The 20306-nt window shown below is 40.6% G+C and overlaps 1 protein-coding gene across 1 annotated transcript in view; it reads left to right on the forward strand.

Moving 5' to 3' along the window:
• Positions 1-20306, forward strand: part of LOC126249362 (IQ and ubiquitin-like domain-containing protein) — a 222711-nt gene that overhangs the window by 83234 nt on the left and 119171 nt on the right. The window contains exons 6-8 of the mRNA XM_049951015.1: positions 6515-6904; positions 6986-7150; positions 10723-10736. Coding sequence (XP_049806972.1) covers positions 6515-6904; positions 6986-7150; positions 10723-10736 — 569 coding nt within the window. The remainder of the gene's footprint in view (positions 1-6514; positions 6905-6985; positions 7151-10722; positions 10737-20306) is intronic.

The following is a 20306-nucleotide window of genomic DNA, read 5'->3' on the forward strand; positions in this document are numbered from 1 at the left end:
GGGCATTGAGTCAAACAGAGCTTGAATGGTGTGTACAGGTACAGCTGCCCATGCAGCTTTAACACGATACCACAGTTCATCAAGAGTATTGACTGGTGTATTGTGACGAGCCAGTTGCTCGGCCACCATTGACCAGACCTTTTCAATTGGTGAGAGATCTGGAGAATGTGCTGGCCAGGGTAGCAGTCGAACATTTTCAGTATCCAGAAAGGCTCGTACAGGTCCTGCAACTTGCGGTCGTGCATTATCCTGCTGAAATGTAGGGTTTCGCAGGGATCGAATGAAGGGTAGAGCCACGGGTCGTAACACATCTGAAATGTAACGTCCACTGTTCAAAGTGCCATCAATGCGAACAAGAGGTGACCGAGATGTGTAACCAATGGCACCTCATACCATCACGCGGGGTGATCTGCCAGTATGGCGATGACGAATACAAGCTTCCAATGTGCGTTCACCACAATGTCACCAAACACGGATGCGACCATCATGATGCTGTAAACAGAACCTGGATTCATCCAAAAAAATGACGTTTTGCCATTTGTGCACCCAGGTTCGTCATTGAGTACACCATCGCAGGTGCTCCTGTCTGTGATGCAGTGTCAAGGGTAACCGCAGCCATGGTCTCTGAGCTGATAGTCCATGCTGCTGCAAACATCATCGAACTGTTCATGCAGATGGTTGTTGTCTTGCAAACATCCCCATCTGTTGACTCAGGGATTGAGATGTGGCTGCACGATCTGTTACATCCATGCGGATAAGATGCCTGTCATCTTGACTGCTAGTGATATGAGGCCATTGAGATCTGGCACGGCGTTCCATATTACCCTCCTGAACCCACCAATTCCATATTCTGCTAACAGTCATTGGACCTCGACCAACACAAGCAGCAATGTCGCAATATGATAAACTGCAATCACTATAGTCTGCAATCCGACCTTAATCAAAGTCGGAAACATGATGGTACGCATTTCTCCTCCTTACACAAGGTATCACAACAACGTTTCACCAGGCAACACCTGCTGTTTGTGTATGAGAAATCAGTTGGAAACTTTCGTCATGTCAGCACGTTGTAGGTGTCGCTACCGGCACCAACCTTGTGTGAATGCTCTGAAAAGCTAATCATTAGCATATCACAGCATCTTCTTCCTGTCGGTTAAATTTCGTGTCTGTAGCATGTCATCTTCGTGGTGTAGCAATTTTAATGGCCAATAGTGTATAAGTACCAATCATTGTGAAAAGATGTAATTGATACATGCATAAAATCTGTGTGGGAATCATTAACTAAGTAATAAGAAGTACTGCAGCTGAAATTGTGGAATGAACAGTAACTGCTGATGCTACTGGTCCTTTGAAAGGAAATCACTCATTGATCTGCAACCAAAAGCATCTTTCTTTACAGAAAATGTCTCTTTAAGAACTAACATGAGCCAGTTTCAGTTATGTTGTGTCAGGTGGTCACCATTCAGAAATTTATACGTGGTGGGCTGGCAAGAAGAAAAACTTCTCAGATGAAAGAAAACCTAAAACATCGTACTGACTGTGGGACCAAAGAGATTATTTACTAATTATCCTCATGTTATTTATATATTTACACATCATGTTCCATAGGATGAAATTGAGGAGCAAATCTCCAAGTCCATGGAACATGTCTGTACATGAAATTACAACATTAAAGTAATAACAGAGAAAAATAAATGTTCATGAACCTGAAAAAAATCAGTCCATAAGTTTAAGTAAACGCAATTAACAATACAATAAGAATCAGCTTAATTTTTCAAGGAACAACTCGACACAATAGAAGGAATGACCCATAAGAAAACTGTTCAGTTTTGATTTGAAAGCGTGCATATTACTTCTAAGATTTTTGATTTTGAGTGGTAGCTTATTGAAAATGGATGCAGCTGTATACTGCACACCTTTTTGCACAAGAGTTAAGGAAGTCCAATCCAAATGCAGGTTTGATTTGTGCTGAGTATTAACCAAGTGAAAGCTGCTTACTCTTGGGAATAAGTTAATATTGGTAACAAGAAACGACAGTAAGGATTATATATATTGAGAGGCCAATGTCAAAATACCCAGACTCGTGAGCAGGGGTCGATAAGAGGTTCATGAACTTACACCACTTATTGCCCGAACTGCCTATTTCTGAGCCAAAAATATCCTTTTAGAATTGGAAGAGTTACCCCAAAATATAATACCGTACCACAAAAGTGAATGAAAACAAGCAAAGTAGACTAATTTTTGTGTCGAACAATCACTCACTTCAGATACCGTTCGAATAGTAAAAATGGCAGTATTAAGTCTTTGAACAAGATCCTGAATGTGGGCTTTCCATGACAGCTTACTATCTATCTGAACACCTAGAAATTTGAACTGTTCAGTTTCACTAGTCATATGCCCATTCTTTGAAATTAAAACGTCAGGTTTTGTTGAATTGTGTGTTAGGAACTGTAAAAACTGAGTCTTACTGTGATTTAGCGTTTGTTTATTTTCTACAAGCCATGAACTTAGATCATGTACTGCACTATTTGAAACCGAACCAATGTTGCACACGACATCCTTTACTACCAAGCTACTGTGATCAGCAAACAGAAATATTTTAGAGTTACCCGTAATACTAGAGGGCATATTATTTATATAAATAAGGAACAGGAGTGGCCCCAACACTGATCCCTGTGGCACCCCCCACTTGACAGTACCCCACTCAAACCCCACATCACAGCTGTCCTCAATATTGTTCAAAATGGTTCAAATGGCTCTGAGTGCTATGGGACTTAACATCTCAGGTCATCAGTTCCCTAGAACTTAGAACTACTTCAACCTAACTAACCTAAGGACATCAGACACATCCATGCCCAATGCAGGGTTTGAACCTGCGACCGTAGCGGTCGTGCGGTGCCAGATTGAAGCACCTAGAACCACTCGGCCACAACAGCCAGCTATCAACATTGTGAATAATGTCCTTTTGCTGCCTGTTGCTAAAGTAAGAGGTGAACCAATTGTGAGCTACTCCCAATATTCCGTAATGGTCCAACTTCTGGAGCAATATTTTGTGATCAACACAATCAAATTCCTTAGTTAAATCAAAAAATATGCCAAGTATTCGAACATTTTGTTTAGCCCATCCAGTACCTCAGAGAGAAAAGAGAATATAGCATTTTCAGTTGTTAAACAACTTCTAAAAGCGAACTGTACATTTGATAGCAAATCGTGTGATATAAAATGATCAATTATCCTTACATACACAGCCTTTTCAATAACACAGAAACAGGTCTAAAATTATCTACATGATCCTCTTCTCCCTTTTTATAAAGTGGCTTTACTACTGAGTACTTCAGTCGCTCAGGAAACTGACCATACCTAAAGGAAAAATTACAAATATGGCTAAATACAGGGCTAATATGAGCAGCACAGTACTTTAATATTCTGCTAGACACCCCATCATAACCATGAGAGTCCTTAGTCTTCATTGATTTAATTCTTGACTCAATCTCCCTCTTGTCTGTATCACAGAGGAGTATTTCAGACATCAACCTCGGAAAGGCATTTTCCAAGAGAGGTATATGATTTCCTGTAGAAACTAAATTTTTATTCAATTCACCAGCAATGCTCAGAAAATGATTGTTAAATACTGTACATATATCTGATTTATCAGTAACAGAAATATTTTTACTCTGAACTGACTTTATATTGTCAACCTTGTGCTGCTGACCAGACACTTCCTTCACAACTCACCATATGGTTTTAATTTTATGCTGTGAATTAGCTATTCTATTTGCATACCACATACTCTTTGACTTCCTAATAATATTTTTAAGCACCTTACAATACTGTTTGTAATGGGCTACTGTAGCTTGGTTGTGACTACTTCTAACATTTTGATATAATTCCCGCTTTGTTCTACAAGATATTCTTATCCCACTAGTCAGCCACCCAGTCTGCCTATTACTGCTAGTACCCCATTTAGAATGTTCTAATGGAATGCAACCCTCAAAGAACATGAGAAATGTGGTAAGGAAAGCATTGTATTTATCATCTATGTTATCAGCACTATAAACACTCTTCCACTCTTGTTCCTTGACAAGGTTTAAAAAACTCTCTATTGCTGTTGGATTAACTTTCCTACATAGCTTGTAATTAAATATGACATTGGTTTGAGTATGAAACCCTTTTAGTGTTAAAATTTGTGCATCATGCTCTGAAATGCCATTCACGTTTTTACTAAGAGAATGATCATCTAGTAATGAAGAATGAATAAAAATATTGTCTGTAGCTGTGCAACTGTTCCCTAGCACCCCAGTTGGAAAAAAAACATAGTCTGAATCAGATCATATGATTTTAGGAGATCTACCAACATCCTTCTTCTTGAACCATCGTATACAAAATTTATATTGAAGTCACCACGTATAACTAGTTTCTGGTACTTCCTACAAACTGAATCAAGAACCCTCTCTAGCTTGAGCAGAAATGCTCTGAAGTTGGAGTTAGGGGCCCTTTAAACAACAACAATTATAAGTTTACTTTCACTAAATTCAACTGCCCCTGAACAGCATTCAAATATCTGTTCAGTGCAGTGCCGTGATACATCTATGGACTCAAAGGAAATATTTTTTTATGTACATAGCCATTCCCCCAGCATGCAAGGAACTCCTTGAGAAATAGCCACCTAATCTGTATCCTGGTAAAGGAAGCCTCTGAATTGTCAAATTATTTAAGTGGTGCTCTGATATATCAATAATTTCAGAGTCAACATCTATAAGTAGTTCATTAGCTTTATCTCTAATACCTCTTATATTTTGATGAAATATGCTAATTCCTTCTCTACTTGGAAACATTACATCCTCAGAAGGTGATCCCTTAGTTAGAGGGACTTCCTTTAAGCAGGTATACCTATCAGCTGACTTCAATCTGAAAATGGTGCAGCTCTAACACCAACTACTACAGGAATTTTTCCATGAATGACCGCCCCACCACCACCACCCACCACACTGTCACCTATAACCTTAGCCAGCCTCCCTTTCCCATACCTATTGAGGTGCAGCCCATGCCTAGTAAAACCCGAACTACTGATAGACCCAACTGGCACCACTGAGATGTGACCCATGCCCTCTGCCATCAGCACCCTCCACAGCCCCCCTTAACGTGCCTAACAGCTGCATTAAAGTGAGGCCAATCATGACGCTGAAACAGTTTAATGAAATGTACATTAGTGCCACCAGTTTGAGTAGCTATCTTTACCAGGTCACCACCTACATCATATTCCCTGTCCCTATCAAGACTGTTCCCTGCTCCACCCACTATCACTACCTGATCCTCCTTCATAAAATTCCTACATAGCTCCCCTATGCTGTCAGTCTCTTGAGCCAACCACGCACTAGGCTTCACATTGCTGGTGACCTGGTACTCACTCCCCAACACGTCCTGCAACTGCTGGCCCACATCTCTACTGTGAGAACTACCTAGCAGCAGAAACTTCTTCTTTATGCTAGACTTTGCAAAGAACGTAGGCATCCTAATTGCTGAGGACTGCTGCATGTACTAGCTGCCTTCTTGCCGACTGCCAGTTCCCGTTCCCCACCACCCTTCACCCTCCTCAACCTATCTAGTTCCTCCTTTGTGTGTAACTGCATGTAACTGTGCCTGAAGGGCACAGATCTTACACTCATGCTCCTCTATCAACTTATTTCTACTACAGATTCTGCATTCCCAGGAAAGTATCTCACTAAAATGACCACTGGCTTCCCCGCTGCGTTCCCCCCAATGAAAATATTTTGAATAAATCCCACACCATAACCCACTACTCACAAACCTACGACAGACCCCACACTTCTCACTCATGGTAAAATTTTACAGTTACTGAAGAAAACTACATTACCAAAGTTCAGTTACACAAGTAGAACTATTTATAGAACTTACAATAATGGTCTCAAAATTCTCTGCCTACTAAGAAAGCAACTACTCGTATTAATACTGCTACACCACAGCTAATACCAATACCAGCAAAACTTCACAAAATTATTAGATAAAACCAAAAAATTCAAACAGCCTCTGGAATACTAAACAAAGTTAAAACACTGAACGAAAATTTTACTGAAATATTTCACTAGAAATAATAAGAAATGCCAGATGAAAACTAAAGCACGAAATTATAAACACAGCAAGAAAGCAATTCCAAAAGTTTATTAAATCATTATTTCACCACAAACAGCACGAAACACCACTGAAAACTATTTAATTTAATAGCTGTATAACATTTCACAAATAAGTTTGTCAGTACTTCGCTTTATAACCGCTACAGCTGCAGTGCACGCTACAAAATGTAAACCAACATTTGGTTGCAAACTATGTTTGTGTTGAATTTTTGACCCTCCATTGTCATTCCAACTGATTACTAAAATGTTACATCACTTATTCATACAGTATATTAAATGTTCTGTTAGGTTGTCACCATTCAAAGATTTATTATTAAAATGTTACATAATTTATTCATACAGTATATTAAATGTTCTGCCAGGTGGTCACCATTCAGAGGTATATACGTGGTTGGCTGGCAAGAAGAAAAATTTCTCAGATAAAGGAAAACCTAAAACATTGTATTGACTGGGAGACCAAAGAGATTCAAATTCAGGAGGAAGAAAGAGAAACTCATTTAAAGCACAATGCACAACGAATGACATTTCCTAAAACACGAGCAGATTTCAATATGCTTTATAATATGGTGGAACGCTGGAGGAAGTCAGAAGTAATGCGGATACTTGCAACTACAACAACAGAAGCACCTAAAAGAGTTGAATTCTGCTCCCTCCTTGAAAAAGAAATACAATTACTCTCCTCAATTGAGAATCACAGAATTGCTATCAAAGAAGAAGCACTCCACAAAAGAGAACTTGAGATTATCAATAAGGTAAATTTGAATATATTTATTACTTTTTCACACTTTATCAGAAACTGATGGTCATATATCACTTTTCATTACTTTTTGTAGTGTTCTGAGCCTATAACATGGAGAGGATACAAAGGCCTAATTATTTCCATGGACACAATACGGACACAAAGAGCAAGAGAAATGAGGGATCTGTACCTGGCTCTCAGTCAACATGATGGTAGTAATGAAGAGCGCGCAGAACTACTTGAAAGTTTAAAATATGCTGTACGTATTACACATTATTGATATTCCTGTAGTACAGTAATATTTTAATCCATAGAAAGCAACTTAGTGTGCTGTGGTAGCAGTTTTAACAGGATTTCAATCATCAGTCTTTCACAAAAGTTCTATTTCAGTTAAAAACTCTAGAGGAAAGTAACACACATGATATCACTTGACTCATGGCTGGTGGCACTATCAGCAACCCTCATTTCGCAAATCAGTACAATTTACCTACACTAATTATAATAGCAGCAACCATCGATCAACATAAAAACTAAGCTGACTATAAAAGAAATAGATTACAAATACCTACCAGTATTTATCTACAAAACACTAATATAATTGGCTCATTGGCCTTTCAGCATTACCTTTTCAATAGTAGTTTTATGTGGATCAAGTAGTAGTTGTAATAGTAGTAGTTCTACTGATTCATATATCACTTTTACTGGAATACTGAATGCGTAATTGTATTTCAGTTTAAGAACAGAGAGAGAGAGAGAGAGAGAGAGAGAGAGAGAGAGAGAGAGAGAGAGAGAGAGGGAGGGAGTGAGAGAGAGTGTGTGTGTGTGTGTAGTTTGACAAACATTAGACAAGTTGTTGATGGCCACCATTTGCCTAAAATAATGTGGGAAACCACAAAAGTATAGCAGGATGGCTGGATAGGGATTAGAGCCTCCATCCTCCTGAACACAAGGCCAGTTTGTTTAAAGTAGCACAATCTCATTCAGTTTATCTCTACATATCCTAAACAATAAAATAACCCTTATAGTACACTGCCCAAAAATCTCTGCCAAGTTTGGGCAGCATTTTTGAGCCCAAATAGCATTTCCAAAAATTCAGTGTTCCTGAATGGGATTGCCACTACCACTTTACGTATGTCTGGCTTAGCCATGGAAATGTGGTTATAAGCCTTATGGCTATCCAACATGCTGAATATGGTCACTACGGCCAGTGAATGAGTGCAGCACAGGATATCTGTCCAGAACAGTCCAGGTATTCAGTGCCTCATAATCACTGCATAGATGCCATGAACTGCTTTTCTTATGGAGGAGGTGTAGTGGGGAGAACCACGGACTGTTCGATGGTCGGGTTATTTCTTCTTCTAACATCTCATCAAAAACGCCCTTCATTTCATGTAGGTGGTCAAGTGCAAGTCTGCAGACACAAAAGGAGACCAGTGGGCCAGGTGTTGTCCAAATGTGGTGCACCATCTTGTGCCTAACTGCAGCCCTTTCCATTCCATGCCGGTAGGACTTGGGTGCTGCCACCACAGAGGAAGTGGTGGGGGCTACTGCTGTGCCATTAGACATTTCAAAATCATTTGAAGCATCTGCATGTCAAACTCCTTTTTCAATATGGTAAATCCTGTCATTTTGTATGCGTAACTTGTTGAACATGCTCATGTTTGCATCAATCTCCTCCTCCAAACTATGGATGGGTTTTTGCAGATTGTGGTGATAATGCTGCCATCAGCTTCAGTCATCCTCTAAGGTAAGTGTGCTGAGGTTGTCTACCCTCAGGCAGCTGTGAGTCATTAACTGTCCCTGTATTTGATGGATAATGTGGTTATCAGCACAATCAGTGTGTGTTTCATCGGGAAATTGATTCCCAGTATAGGTTAGTCAATACTAGCCAGCACAAAGGTCCATTTCCATTTCTCTGCATGTTCAGTGTCAACCACCAGTGTTTTTTGGCAATATGTTTCAATGGCTGAGTCATTGACTGCTCTCAGTGGAACCTCGTCTGTGCATTGCCCACAGGGAAGGAACTAACAGATAGGGTGCAGACATCTGATCTGGTGTGGTGTCAGCCAAAAACATCCACCCATTAGAGCTGTCAGGGATGAACACCCTTTGTGAAGCGGCATTCTGACAGCTATTGAAGTTGATCCACCTAATATAAGCTCACACTAAGATGGGTGTGTCTTGTTCTGCTGTGAGTTTAGGTGCAGATGGTGGTTGTCACAATCGAGTGCACCTAATACAGGCCATGAGAGGCATTTAGGTGCGAACATGGTGTCCTGAACTTTTTACATGTCATGGGGCCTGTACAGTGTGGCAAGATCATGTATTTGCATCCTCTGTCACAATGTCACTTTGCTGTAAGTGCTACACCTGGGCTGTCAGCTGGTCAGTGGGAGGGATTGGACATCTTCATTCCTGTCCAGTGATCTTCAGGTGGTCATGGCCAGGGCAGCGACATTTGCCAGATTCAGCCACACTCAAAAGAGGGGTGGGGGGGTGGGGGGGGGGGGGTGCGATTCACTAGCCATGGTGGTTGCAGTGGTGACCACTATAGTGCATGAGTCAAGCAGGGTGTGTGCTGTATTGGCCACTTACAACAGCTCACTTAATACCTGACTCTCATGTGCTATCAAGGTTAAGTGTAGAGGTGACTGTTGTTGCCAAATGTGTGAAAGTAAGGTGTCTAACAGCATACAAGGTTCTACCACAGCATGTAAGTGCCTCCAAAAGTCTGAAGGTGACCTGTCATTGTGCTTCTCATGGTACTGGAGTTGTGTTTGTCACTGACCTATATGTTCTGTGCAGTGAGAGATTAGTGCCATCTTGAGGGTGATGTAAGCTCACTGTGGAGGGGGCTGTTAAATGATACAGAGACCACTGACAAAGCACATTGGTCAAGGTTGCAGATTACCAAGGTGAGGTGTTCAAAACCATTTACAATTTGTTGCTGCACAAAAAGTTTTCCGTAACCATGAACCATATCGCTGGGTGTTCCAGGATGAACAGCAAAACCCAAATGTGTAACTGCGAAAAGTTCATAGCTCATGGAAGCAGCACTGACATGGGTGATGGAAAAGTGAATATGATTTCACTGTGTCCTGAAAGCTAGCTGTGTAAGGCAATATCTTTTGACAGGGATGTGAGAAATGCCAGTACAGCTGGCATTGTTGGAAACATAACATCAGTTTGAGATGCAGCATCCCATGACACCATCAACTGAGGAGCTTGTTGTATCATGTTGAGTTCCTTCTTGATGTTCGTGATGTCACCATCAATGTTGTGGAGGAAGTTCTGCATGGATGACATGCTAGTACCGAGCAATGCACAATATGTGTAAAGAAAAATTGTCCACTGCCACACCACTATAGCTTCAGGGTCACCACTTACGTAGGGATACTCATACTGGATAAAAGAACATGTATGCCTACTTGTGCTAATTACCACTGAAATTCATTACACACCATAACAGAAAATAACAGTTCACAGCAAATGGGAAACAAAACACAAAAAGCAGTAGACCAAAGAAACTAGACCTGAAAATGCATACAGTATCCTGTTGACTATCGACTGTCAATCCCACAAGATCTTTACACTGGGCCTCTTTACTATTTTTGGCTATTTTTCTTATGGCCTTTTCTGTAGTTTGAAAATACTCATATTTTGTAAATATGTTTCCCATAAAAGAATTCCATAGCTAGGAACTGAGTGTGTATATATAAAAAATATGTACTGCAACTAAGATGCACAGCATATTATGCACTGATAAGAGTTTTTAAAACCCAAGAACACAAACATTCAATTGCTATGTTAAATGATATAACTCTTTGTCAGAACAACAGAGACAGGTAGGTAGAGAGGATCATGTAATTACCTGCATATTCACTATAATTGGTCACTAAAGTATGAATATAATGGAAGGTACTACACCTGTTCTTCTAGGCAGAGACAGCCATCCTAGCATAGATAGTTCAAGGAGTTTTCTGGAGTGCAGGAGTATCATCATGGTGTTTACAGCCATTTCAAAGTGATCCCTTTTCATTTATAGTTTCTTATGAGGAAACTTCCTTCAGTGTTTAGTTTTCGTTCATTTCAGTCTTCTGATTGCCATGAGAGTAATGTGAATAGCAGCAGCATGATGTATTGCTAGATGTCATCACACTATAAATTCACTCCTTACACCTACAATGCTTCAAGTGGTGAGCAGCATTGTATCTCCAGTCAGCATGCAATGTGAGCTCATCAGTTAGCTGATTTAAGGCCAAGCATCTGTAGGCCCAATCTCACTCCTGTTTGATAGTTATTGTGCTGACTGAAGTATTGGTGATGACAATGACTCTGCACTGCACTAGTTATATCTGTATAGTCTTTCGACGGATTGTGTTATCTGTTCATGACAACTGGGCCTGCTTGGGATCTGAGTATAGTGACAGCTGCCAATTGCTATTTGGTTTTCCTTTCGCAGACATTGTTACTGTTTTGGCCAAGTGACTGATTCCAATCTCACCTGCAAGTGGTTCCCACCTAAATAACTCAAGTTGTGTTAATCCCAGTTTTTTTCATTTTTAGTTCTGGAAAATTCCTTATCTGCTATTAACTATTCATCATTTATCCTGCATCACTGTAGTCTATAAGGTGTTAATAAATGACTTTGTTATCTCAATTTAGTACTATAATATCGATGATAAAAACATTTCCAGTTAAAACAAATAGCATAACAACAATGGATGTAAAAGTTTTTGAATTGTGACAACAGTAATAGGAATTTGTAAAACTTTGGACCACCTCAGAACCCTGGCAGCCACAAATTCTGCAGTAATTCCAGCTTTCCATCCATTTAATGATGCACTAGAGGACTGAGACATTTACTGAAAGTGTTAAGCTCTATGTTTCCATGCAAGTGATAGTGAGTGCCCACAACAGCATTATGGCTTTTACTCTCCACCAACCTCTAGGTGTATTATCTCATGCAGAAATTGGCTCCACTGTTGGAACCCTTAAGTTTTGCCTTTTCCATACATTTATACTTTGTTGACAGAACATGTTTCTACTAAAATGCTTGTGATCACAGCTTGATTCAAAGTTTTACATCATCAGAAATCAGACTCAGAAAGCTATGCTTCATGGATTGCAGATCTTCAAGGATTGAGAGGGAGTGAAAATTTCTGTGCGCTTCTGGCCTGTCCTGTTCAGAAAGTTTAATTATGGCTGTCATAAGTCATCTCACCACTGCTAGAGACATATACACTTAGGCTTTATGTTATCCTGGTCCAGTTTTAGCAGAGTTTTTGCACTTAGTGCATCCTTTTGAAATTTCCCAAACTCCTCAGTAAACATTTTCCATGATTTTGAAGTGTTTATGGTGGCTGTGGTGAGAACTGATGAAAGGCCATGGGACTTTATCTCAAATTTTATCATGGTAAACATGTCTCACCCAGTGGCAGCCTGTTGGCAGTGTTCTAGTCTTCCTCATGTTTTCAGAGGTGACAGACATGATATTTTTGTTATTGCCTATTTGTCCTGACTGTTTTACTATACATCCATGTCAGGATTACCATCATTATGGCACCGAGTGCTGACAGTATTTTTGTAAGTGACACTTAGCATAAGAATGTCATGGTGTGATAGGCACCCAGCCATGTTCATATGATTCAGATCAACATCATCAAAGGAAGTGATCATGCTGTGGTACCATAAAAAATACTTTTATACAGTACAACCCCCTTTTTACACTTTTGAGCAGACTGACCCAAAAAAGTGTAAAATGCAAGAAAGTGTGAACTACAGGAAAGGATAGGAAACACAACAAGCAAAACTTAATAAATTACTCTTACTGACATTTTATTTGTATTAATCAAAATATGAAATTAAAACAGTTTAAAATTTGCCTCTTCAAAAAATTTGAAATACTTAATTGCTTTTGTTTCTTTCTAACAGCAATTAGCTGTACTAATCTTTCCACAGAATACAAAGCAGCACTCACAAAGGCAGTGGCCAAGTGGTGACACACACAAACACACATGTGGGTTTCCTTTTCATTCCAAGTGTGTCCAATGGTTTAAATAAAACACATAAGCAAAAGTTGTTTGTGGAACCACATTAAAAAGATATTTGTGTTCTAATGTGAGACTTATTACTGATAAACATTATAAAATTATGGCAAATAAAACCTAAAACACAATATTGGCTAAAACTGTAAAGTTAACAGTCTTCAGAAACAGAACAACAGGCATGTAGTCTATAGTTTGTTGCCAACAAGAAAGTTGGCTCAAAGATGTCCTGAGTGAGAAAGAGGGTAAAAACTGTCATCATATTGTGGAGCATCTTGAGGAGGAATGTTTACATCTGACATAAGATCGTACTAACCTAAGAATGCATACCTAGTACGGATTAGTGTATTTCATGTGGAAGTAATGATGATTCATAAAAGCCCATTATAGGGACAGCCGTCTTCAAAAGTGGTGTTTATTTGTATATATGACTGTGAAATTAAATTAAAGCTGCTGTAATACAAAACAATGAGCAGAAGGAAGGTTGCTACTAGAGTCACTATCCTCAGATCATGATTATCATTAAGGCAGTGACTTTAGATAATTTCTCATCCTTACAAACACTGGGAACTTATAATACAGGTGACCATGATGCCACATGCTGACAATGAATCTCTTGCTTACCATGCTAATGCTATGTTACAGAATCAATAACTCTGTGTACAGTCTGCATTTTTTGCTTTGTTCCAAGGCTGACTTAGAGCAGGAATACAATACATTTTTGCAGAAATCTGTATAAAATTCAATGGTAAAGGACATGAAACATCAAAAGTGGGAAAACATAAAATGCAGGAACATAAAAATGGGTTTTACTGTGTGTGGAAATCAAGAATATGCCTGTTACATCCTAATTTGATTCTTCTGTGTCAGTCTCTATGATCAATCAATCAAAGTGCTTTATTATTAGTGCCCTGTCTGTGGACAGCACACTTTCTAAATTGTGAGCTTACTGGCATCATTAAATTCTGTTGTTAGGCCAAACAAAGATCTTGGCAAAGTATAAACAATTCACCAGGGCATTGCCCTTTCTTCTGGTCATCAATCCTTCTTTAGAAAGTATTTTTGGACATGTCAATTATTCTGTGTACTTTTAATCCTATCCTGTTTCAGTGCTGTGTGGAGAAATTGTAACTTTATGTTCCCAATTTGCATTGCTATTTGAGACTTTCCCCAATGAGCCAGTTATCTTCATGAGATCCTGGTTACGGGTCATAAATAAGGAACATTTACACAGCAAGTGTTGGGTTTTTGTGGCTCTTTTCATGTTCATTTTTTCAATCATCAATCACTTATCTAGGATATGTTCACAGTAGAAAGGGGTTACAGCCCACACAGGAATACACTGAACCAATCAAAAATATGCTCATTCTCAAATCTTTGGAGGCCCTCCACATGTTCTCAGCAATGATGCCTATTGTACTCAGTTTACTCCTTGGGCAGCTTCCATTGCTTATCCTTTGAATCGTTGTACTGCAAGAGCATTCCTTTTCAATGGTCCATGGCTTGTTGGTAGGCATTTCAATCTTTGAAAACTTACCTAATGTCAGCCACTTGTTTAACAATGTACTGGCTATGGTTGCCATTAATTTTGGCAGTGCATGCCTCTCCTCATGACATCAGGGTTATCCTTTTCCATAAGTTGCCAGATGGTCCTAAAAAGACTATACTCAAGCTCAAGAATAGTATTTGCAAATAGAGAAGGAAGCACTGGCTATCATTTTTGCGGTGCATAAATTGTAAAATTTCCTTTAGGGAAATAAGTTTCATTTAGTTAGTATTCACAGCCCTTTTCCTGTCTTTGTCTGGGCCCAAGGCTAAATTGTCCTTAACAAACAGCTCACCATATTTATTGTTTGGCTTTATACTTATCCAGTTATGAGTACTCCATACATTATCACCCTTTCCATAAACATTCTAAAGCAGATGCCATCTTTAGACTTGTTATGGGCACAGACTTGGAATATGACAGACAGGAAACTTTCTGCTTGCAGATAGACTCCCAGATTGAGCAGCCTTTGGAGGACTTCCTGATAAATTCTAGGCATGTAGCAGTGGTGTCCCAGCAGGATCCCACATTGCAGCATGTTTTCCATTGTGTCCAAGCAGTATGGTCTGCCAAATTGCCAGCCTAAGTATCACTGGGCCTCCACTTTTTTGTACTATGCCACCAGATTCACCAAGGCATCCTGCTGCTGATGCAGGAAAATGACAGTTGCCATGTGGCGGGGCCCACCATCTGCAGTAATGAGTGATTTAGCTCATCCATCAGTCTCATTGGCCACAAATATACAATAACATCATACACGTGGTGCATTGTTGTTTGACCTCTCAGGCACAACAGCCAGTATGTCTGAAGTCATATTCCCTTTGGCCAGAATCCACTCAGTTATGGGACTGCTCACATTCATATTTTGCCAGACTTTCCATGGGATCGATGTGGCTCATTCTTGTTGATCTTTCTTTTCTCTTGCCTGGCTTCCTCCTGTGTCCTCACAGAGTCAACATGTTAATACTGATTTGGCAGTGTTAGGGTATAGGGTGGCCAGATGCACTTTCTGTTGCTGACTTATTCTTGTTGATCCTTTCTCTCATTTTCCCTATTCTCATCAGATTGCTGCAGACTACAATTACTGCTACTACCACCCACCCACCCATCTACCCACTCACCCACCAACCCACCCACACACACACACACACACACACACACACACACACACACACACACACACACACCGCCCATCCACCCACCCACACACACACACACACACACACACACACACACACACACACACACACACACACACACACACACACACCGCAGTTTATGGCTGTTGCCTTTCAACAATTCTGCACCCATAATGGCAACAACATGCATTACAACTCCTCTGTTTTAACTTGCATTCAGCAGCCTGGAGGAATATTTTAGTCTGTACCATCAAGACCCAAATGTCAAAGAGTATAAGGATAGCCATGTCAGATCAGCTCTCAGTACTTTCCTAGCATTTTACAGAGCAACACACATCAAAGGCCACAGTGTGGTGGAGTTGCTGCATCTGCTCTGCCATTTACTACTGCCTTCTGCTCTAGTCGAAGAAGCAACACCTTTTCATGCTGGTGTTCCCCTGAGGGAGTATATCTTTTGGTGTACACTGAACTAAATCCAGGAATCAATTCTGTGGCAACAAGGCTGTCATTTGGTTCTGGTGGCAAGTGTGCAGGGGTTGTTCCGTAGGAACTTGAATCAACATCATCATGTTACTTCTTTCTCAACTATCTGAGGGGCTAGCACTGCAGTGGCCAGCTTTGTGCCACGATCTCCAGCATCTCATCGGGGACAATGAGTACTAAGTATTTCCATCTCCTTTGTTCCTGGTACTGGAGGTTCCTATTTATTTTGTCATCCCCCACCCTCCAGCCAGTGGAGTCATCACTGCTTCTGTGCTTCAACCTGAGTAGCCAGCTCTTGCTTCTTCTCTTCCTCTACCAGGTCAGAGCATCAGTGCTCCAGAGGTACCAACTGGGACTTCATCTAGCACTACTCTGCTACCATTAAACCATCCTTGCCCACATTAGTGAAGATCAAGCAGCTCATGACATACAGCATGGTATATTTTAACAGATTGAAGAGGTGAGGGATCTTGTAATCCCACAGGGTATATGATAGATGATGCCATACTACTGATATACTTCATTGCAGCTACATCTGGTGGTGTCACTGCAAGCAATGAGCAACACATAATCTCCAGCCAGCAGGTCATATGGGCCTACCAGCCAGCCAGTTTAATGCTAAGCAGGTGAAAGCCCATTCTCAGTTCTCTTCAATATCTAATGTGTCCCCCACCACAGCCAACTGATGTACTGATGATGACTCTGCCTTGCACCACTTATATCTGGACATTCTTTCAACTCATCATGTTATTTGCTCATGATAACTGGCCCTGTTTTGGGTTGAATACAGTGGCACTTGCATATCATTATTAAGCTCTACTTGAGCAGACTGTGTAGAAAGAATCTTTCCCACCATTCATAATATTCCAACACCCACTCAGTCTACATACTATCCTGGCCAACCCTTATGCTGTGCATGCTCCCAACCCCTTGCTACATTGGTGACATGTGTCACTCCTTCTATTCTGTCAAGCAATTCCTTGAAAAATTAAGCTGATTCCTATGTTATATTGTTGACTGCATTTACATAAGCTTATGGCTTGTCTTTTTTGGGTTCATAAACATTTTATTTTATCTTTTATTACTTTTATATTGTAATTTCATGTACTGACACGTTCCATGAACTTGGAGATTTGCTCCTCAATTTGGTCCTACAGAACTAGACATGTAAAATAAAACAATATAAAAAAATCTTTTAACTGTGGCCTATGGCGATGCATTTCAGTATGGCAATGGTGCAGCTGTCAGATCACATTCCAGACGGCACCGAAAAGCCCACTGCTTATGCCTCAAAGACTCTATCATGCAGTATAATTATTAATTGGTGGAGAAGGAGGTGCTGGCTATTGATTCAAGCTACCAGGTTGGACTCCCCATCTATTGCAGAGGTGGTTCCTCTTTCTCATTTGTTATCACTCTGCTGCACAATGTGCAAATGCTGATGTGCTATGACAGCTGCTCCGAAGTTCTACCAGCAGAAGGCTCTCTTGTTCACATTGGACATTGCCTTAAAGTGTATCTTGTTGGATTTTCTGTTGATAGCATGAGAGGTCACAAGTGCCATGGCCAATGACCCAATTTTTCAGAAATCATTTCGGCTGCCCAGGTGGATTGAAGGAGCATGTCTCTTCAGGTGCAGATCTAGCATGGCATACATTTTTTTCCCCTCCATGATCAACTCTACATTGTCCAGGGCATCCTCTTGCTTGCCATTGTGGAGCAAAGCTGTTGGGTGGCAGTTGCCACAGTGTTGTGTCCTTACACACTCCAGCTGTTGTAGGCGTCGCACTGGGTTATGATTCATATGAAGGTATTGGCACAATATCACATCTACTTGCTGGTGAGCAATTGCACCATTGAACATCTGGTGTGGGCTTGTGGAGCCAATTCACAGAACCAGGCTGCACGCACATTCCAGTTTTTCTCTTGGCTGGTCCCAGAGTTCCACTGGGATATAGTGAGTATTGATTTCGTGGGTCTGTTTTTGAGCAACTTGTGGTTGTTAGTAGTTGACACCTTGTCAAAATTGCCATATACAGCCAAGTTGTCCTCCATTTGTCAACTGTCACTGTTCATGTGTTGTCAGTGATTTCTTCCAGTGAGGGATCCCCCAGGATCCTCAGCAACTTGTTTCATGGGAGTTTGAAGACTTCTGCATTTGCAACAATAGCTAGCATCTGATTACCAAACCATATCACCCAACTTCTAAATCAGAGATGAAGCTTTAATGCATATGTTCAAGTGCCAAATGAAGAAGTCAGTCTCTGCCTATTTTCACAACAATTTGTTGTTGTGTTTCAGGCTGTCTACCAGGCAGTGCTTGTCAGTGGGTGCAGTGTGATGGAACATTTGCATAGGTCTTAGCCATGGTGTCTCCTGAATTTGTTGCACACTGGTTCACGTACCCCATATCACTGTGGCATGTCATGTTTTTACTTGGGACTACAATTTGAACCCAGTCTTTCAATCAGCAGCAGGGGTGGCTGCCAGCTGTCATGGTCAGCTGCAAAGTTTTGCAGCTGTTTGTGGTGAATGTAAGTCAGGAATCAGTTGTGAAAATGCCCTAGGTCATCAACACAACAATTTGCCAGTTAGCCAGGTGGTAGGCTTGGTCATGATGTTGTTCCAGATGTGAGCTCACACTTGCAGCAGTGTGGTTCCCTGCTGCCATCCCATTTGTGCCTTACACCATCCTCCTTTCACCTGCAGCATATGGCCACAATGAGGTTTGCTCCCATGCCTACTGATGTGGAGCCCATGGATTTTGACCCTCTCCCCTCTTCCCCCTCCCTCTCCCTCCCCTGTCTCTCTTCTCCCCTCACCAGTCGATATGGCCTCACTTCCACTATTCCAGTGAACTAGCCATTGCCTCATCCTCCACAGCCTTCCACCGCTCCGACAGAGCCAGTGGTGTTTGCATTGTCTCCTTCAGTTATCGGTCTATTACCCAGGTCTCCAGCACTCTCTCTGGTTGTTTGCCTGAGGTCATGGCTCAAGCTTGGCCATTTTTGGCCCTACATGACCTTTTCAGGGGGAGGGATTTAGTATTCTTGCCAGTGGAATCACAATGAAGGCAGATACGCTGGCATGGATATTGCAGCATCTTAGTACAAACAATTGCCGTGGGACCACACACAACACATTGTATGGGCAGACCAACTGATGGAGCTGTTTACCTATGGGCAATAGTAAATTGGACAAGGCAATACTCATGTTCAGTTCAACCACCGGGGTCCTCTTGTTGCACCTCATGCCATTTCTGTGTGCTTAGTCATCAGCCACCTGTGTCTGCTGTGTGTTGAGTTCATCCCCATGCATATCTATACATGGTTTCAGACTTTCTGCTTCCCTGTTTAATCATGGATGGACTCACACAGGGAGATTTTTTTCCTTCCTGAAGGGTTCTGTTGCCCAGCTTGCTGTTGAGCCACCATTGGCTCATACAGTACCTTGTGCTGACAGTGTTGTTTAGCAGTATAGTCACCCTTGTGCAGATACTAAATACAGAAAAAGATTTTATGTAGGGAAAGGGCATTTATAACAGCCAAAAATGTTAAGTATTTGCAACAGTAAAAGTACCTTGTACCTTAATCATCTAATAAATGAAAATAACATGAACATTCTTCACACACATTGTGCCAAAACTGACAGTGGCTATAGAATATAGAAATGACAAAACATCTAGTGGTAACGTTAATATAAAAAGATACAGACAAACACACATTTTGTTTATTTACATAGTCCATGTATTTTATTGTGTACAGTTGTCAAAAATATGGAACAACACCCAGCAGAAAAATATTTTACCACAGAGATATTAACAATGTTTTGAGTGCATTGTTCAGAGAACTTTGGGTAGAACACTGGGGAGAAATTTATAATGTACACAATGTTTATAGAAAGTTTAACTCTTGCTTAAACATATTTCTAGAGCACTTTGAGTCTTGTTTCCCTGTAAAACAAATTAGACCAAAACTGAATGAAAGCAAGAATAAGGAGTGGATTACTTCTGAGATTAAAGTACATTGTACTAAGAAGAGAGAATTCTACATGATTCAGATAACAAGTAGTAGTCAGATTTTGAAACTCCATTACCATCAGTATTGTAATAGCCTCCAGTGCCATTAGAAAAGCAAAACTGCAGTGCTATTCTTGAAAACTTAACACTCAAAGAATAAGGAAAAATCCATATGGAATATT

This window comes from Schistocerca nitens, chromosome 3 (genome assembly GCF_023898315.1).
Source record: "Schistocerca nitens isolate TAMUIC-IGC-003100 chromosome 3, iqSchNite1.1, whole genome shotgun sequence".
NCBI classification, from domain to species: Eukaryota; Metazoa; Arthropoda; class Insecta; order Orthoptera; family Acrididae; genus Schistocerca; species Schistocerca nitens.